The sequence below is a fragment of the Sinocyclocheilus grahami genome, unplaced genomic scaffold, assembly GCF_001515645.1.
Source record: "Sinocyclocheilus grahami isolate Dianchi unplaced genomic scaffold, SAMN03320097.WGS_v1.1 scaffold217.1, whole genome shotgun sequence".
Classification (NCBI taxonomy): domain Eukaryota; kingdom Metazoa; phylum Chordata; class Actinopteri; order Cypriniformes; family Cyprinidae; genus Sinocyclocheilus; species Sinocyclocheilus grahami.
In genome coordinates, this window is record NW_015505396.1 from 1,048,345 (window position 1) to 1,051,574 (window position 3,230).

The window sequence follows — 3,230 nt, forward strand, 5'->3', positions numbered from 1 at the left end:
GTAGGGCTGCGGGCTGGGCGACCCCTAACACATTCGCTAGATTCTATAGCCTTCGTATGGAGCCGGTATCCTCCTGTGTTCTCACCTCAAACGGGTAGAAGCACTGAGAGGCCCCCGGCTTCGGGTCGGCTTGCAAAAACCACTCCAGAGAGTCCATATAGTAGACCCTGTTGAGTTCCTCCGTCCCCTCGGCGGCCAGACGTGGCGGAGCATCCAGCACCAGGCCTTTCAGCCAATTAATTCCTGAAATCTGGTGTGAGGCTAGTGCCCATACGAGTGACCCGGTTGTGTATTTCCACGGTACAGTTACTAAGGCTGTGTTTCCCCTGGCAGACCATGTTCTGCCGTCTCTAAATGATGCAGCCATGAGCCATCTCAGAGACTTCCATGTGCAATAGGGCCCCTCTGGGTTACTCCACGTGAGTAAATGTCAGTTAACCCCCTCTGGAAGGAGGTGACTCATCAGTGTCCTCTTCCAAATAGAAGGGGCACGCTTCCCAGTGTTATCCAAGTCCTACTGTTGGATTGCGAGGAACAGCTGTAGTCTACCTTCTCTGTGTAGAGCCGGTCCTATCATCTGCCTTATAGGAAGGATCAAGAGGCCTACACAGGGCACTGGTGGGGGCAGCACCTGTGGCGTGTTGGTAGGGATCCCAATTCATCGGTCATCGCTGACGTGATGCCGAGAGTGACCGACTAAAAGGGAACGTCTCTGTTACGTATGTGCTTCATGTCCCGTCGCCACAGTTGCTGTACCACCGCTGAGCTGCCGGGTCACCGGCTCGGCTCCTCAGCGAAAACATGAATTAATATGATGCACCTGCTGCCTCTTATACCCGCGCTCTGGGGTGTGGCAGCCAGATGCAAAATCCGCATGCCAATGTCCATTGGCTCAATCCCTGGCGAGATCCCAATTCGTCGTTAATAACCGACGTGACGTCTTCAGGGAACGAGGGTTACATATGTAACAGAGACGTTTTACATGAAGCCCTTGATATGTGATCAGTGAATGTTTGTGTAAATGTGTACATTTGTGAAGGATATGAGGAAGAGAAAGAAAGAAAGAAAGAGAAAGAAAGAAAGAAAGAAAGAAAGACCAAAATGTACAGACAGAATATGTTTGCTTCACCTGGGCGCGAGAACTTGTCAAGACTTTTCCTGCGGTTCATGCGATGATGATGATGGTGATGGTACATGTCAGAGTTGTATTCTACATCATTCCGCTGACCTCTGTCTTCATGCATGTACTGGAGAAGAGTGAGAAGTGTCTGTAATGCCTGAATGCCCTTTTAAAGAGTTGATGTTTAACAATATGAGCCTTCTCAATACCTGGACAGACTGTCTGCGAGAGTGAGTGGCATAGTCGTCCATGTCAAGATCCATGGGGTGGACAGAGAGAAGACGCTTGGTCTTTCGCATCTGTGAAGAAGTCAGGACAATTTAGCTCATATTAAATATGAGTGACAAAGACTTACAAAATACTGGTTTAAGAGAGCTTTGTTATCATAATTGTGGATTTTGAATGTAACTTGTCTATCTTTAATAATTAAATTGCAGAAAAAATGTGTTTGTCTAAATGCTGTGGCATTTAAAGGGAAATCCCTTGCACAAATAATTTGCTTTAAACTGCAAATTTATGGAGAAGGAAAAAACCTATAGGTCAATATATATAAGCCCATTTATGCCACATAAGAAAACATAATTTCAATCTTATCTCATCTCTCTTCATTTCAAAGTCATTATGACTTAGTATGTCATCATTTCAACTTTGTATTTCATAATTATGAATTAGTACACTGTATTTCATCATTTCAACTTTTATCTCATAATTTAAATTTTTATATTGACTTTTTAATCTCAATTTTAATTTAACATGTCATTATTTTGACTTTTATTTAATAATCAATACTTGGTATGTCATAATTTAGAATTTGTATCTTATGACTTAATGTCTCATAGTTTGAACCTTTTATCTCATAATTATGATTTACAAATTATATATAAAAAGGGAATGTACCGTCTTTTCCCGAAAAGTTTTGACATGGTTCTTTACCAGACTAACACACTGTGCACTAAAATAATAAGCCACTAAGTTAATTCACCAAGGGAAAAGTCTTAAACAAAGCCCTTGAAATGCATATTGAAATATAAATTCAAAAGCATTCCAAAATTTGATCTACCTGCTTATAACGTTGAGCTTCAGATGCATCCAAATGTTCATCATGACCATTATACACATCTAAGAATAAAGCATATTTTATATTACAGAGGTACACTATCAAAAGGGATTGCATAGTTTCAGTACTGATAAATATCAACAAAGCTTGGCCAAGTGCTCTGTGACAGCACCAGCTATGCTCCTGTTGTTTCATTCACAACACCATGAATGTATTTGTGTACTCACTGCGCACATCAGGCATGCTCTGTGTGTCATCATCACGGTGCCCTAAAGAAACAAAGGACAATAACATGAGTCTCGTGCAAATGAGAACACAAGGACATTCCTGCATATTTAACTCATTTATCAGGCATTTTGAACAAATGAAATATTTGAGTAATTAGTTGTTGCACATAATACCACAGCAAAACTAAGAACAAATATATAGAACCTACAATATGGTAAATATAGAACATTAACAGTTTTACAGCTGTAAACTAGACATATGACAGCTTTTTCCTTGGGGTGAAAAATCTACACCTCCATTTGTGCATTCAACCAAGGTTTCTAATTTTTCTGTTTAACATGTCCTGCCGTGCAAGTCTATAAACAATATCAGCAAGTTAGACAGTGCCCCAGACACAACATGTGACCCATATATGACCTCAGCACTTGGGACACAGCCTCTAGACAGAGTTCTTTGAATTCAACTGACTGATTATCACAGATCAAGCTGGAGACAATAGGTTAGTGAATGAATGGCAGGTTTATTGACAGGTAAGGTTTAGGCAGAATGACTGAAGCCATGACTGGTGAGTATCCAGTACAGATGACAGTTCAATGAGTTTTAGCTGTGTCCTGATGTATGGTTCCTTTGTAGGTGCGAGGAGGGTTTGGGATCGAGGAGCGGAGGAAAATAACGGATGAAGATCTTCGGGGAACTACAGGTAAGGATAAACAGGTAAATAGCATATAGGGAGTCTGGTAAGGTTCAGAGTAGTGAACGGTAGACCGGACGATGAGTGACTGTGAGGAGCGTGTTCATGAAGGTGGCTTGATTGGAGATGGCAGG

At 41.6% G+C, this 3,230-nt stretch overlaps 1 protein-coding gene across 4 annotated transcripts in view; it reads right to left on the reverse strand.

The window, feature by feature from the left end:
* Positions 1-3,230, reverse strand: part of LOC107596317 (melanophilin-like) — a 17,265-nt gene that overhangs the window by 7,869 nt on the left and 6,166 nt on the right. For all 4 annotated transcript variants that reach the window (XR_001610350.1, XM_016287026.1, XM_016287027.1 and 1 more), the window contains exons 6-9: positions 2,405-2,446; positions 2,181-2,239; positions 1,330-1,419; positions 1,130-1,247 (exon numbers count right to left, since the gene is read on the reverse strand). Coding sequence is in view for 3 of the 4 variants with exons in the window: in XM_016287026.1 (XP_016142512.1) it covers positions 1,130-1,247; positions 1,330-1,419; positions 2,181-2,239; positions 2,405-2,446 (309 nt within the window). In the remaining variant the exon portion in view is untranslated. The remainder of the gene's footprint in view (positions 1-1,129; positions 1,248-1,329; positions 1,420-2,180; positions 2,240-2,404; positions 2,447-3,230) is intronic.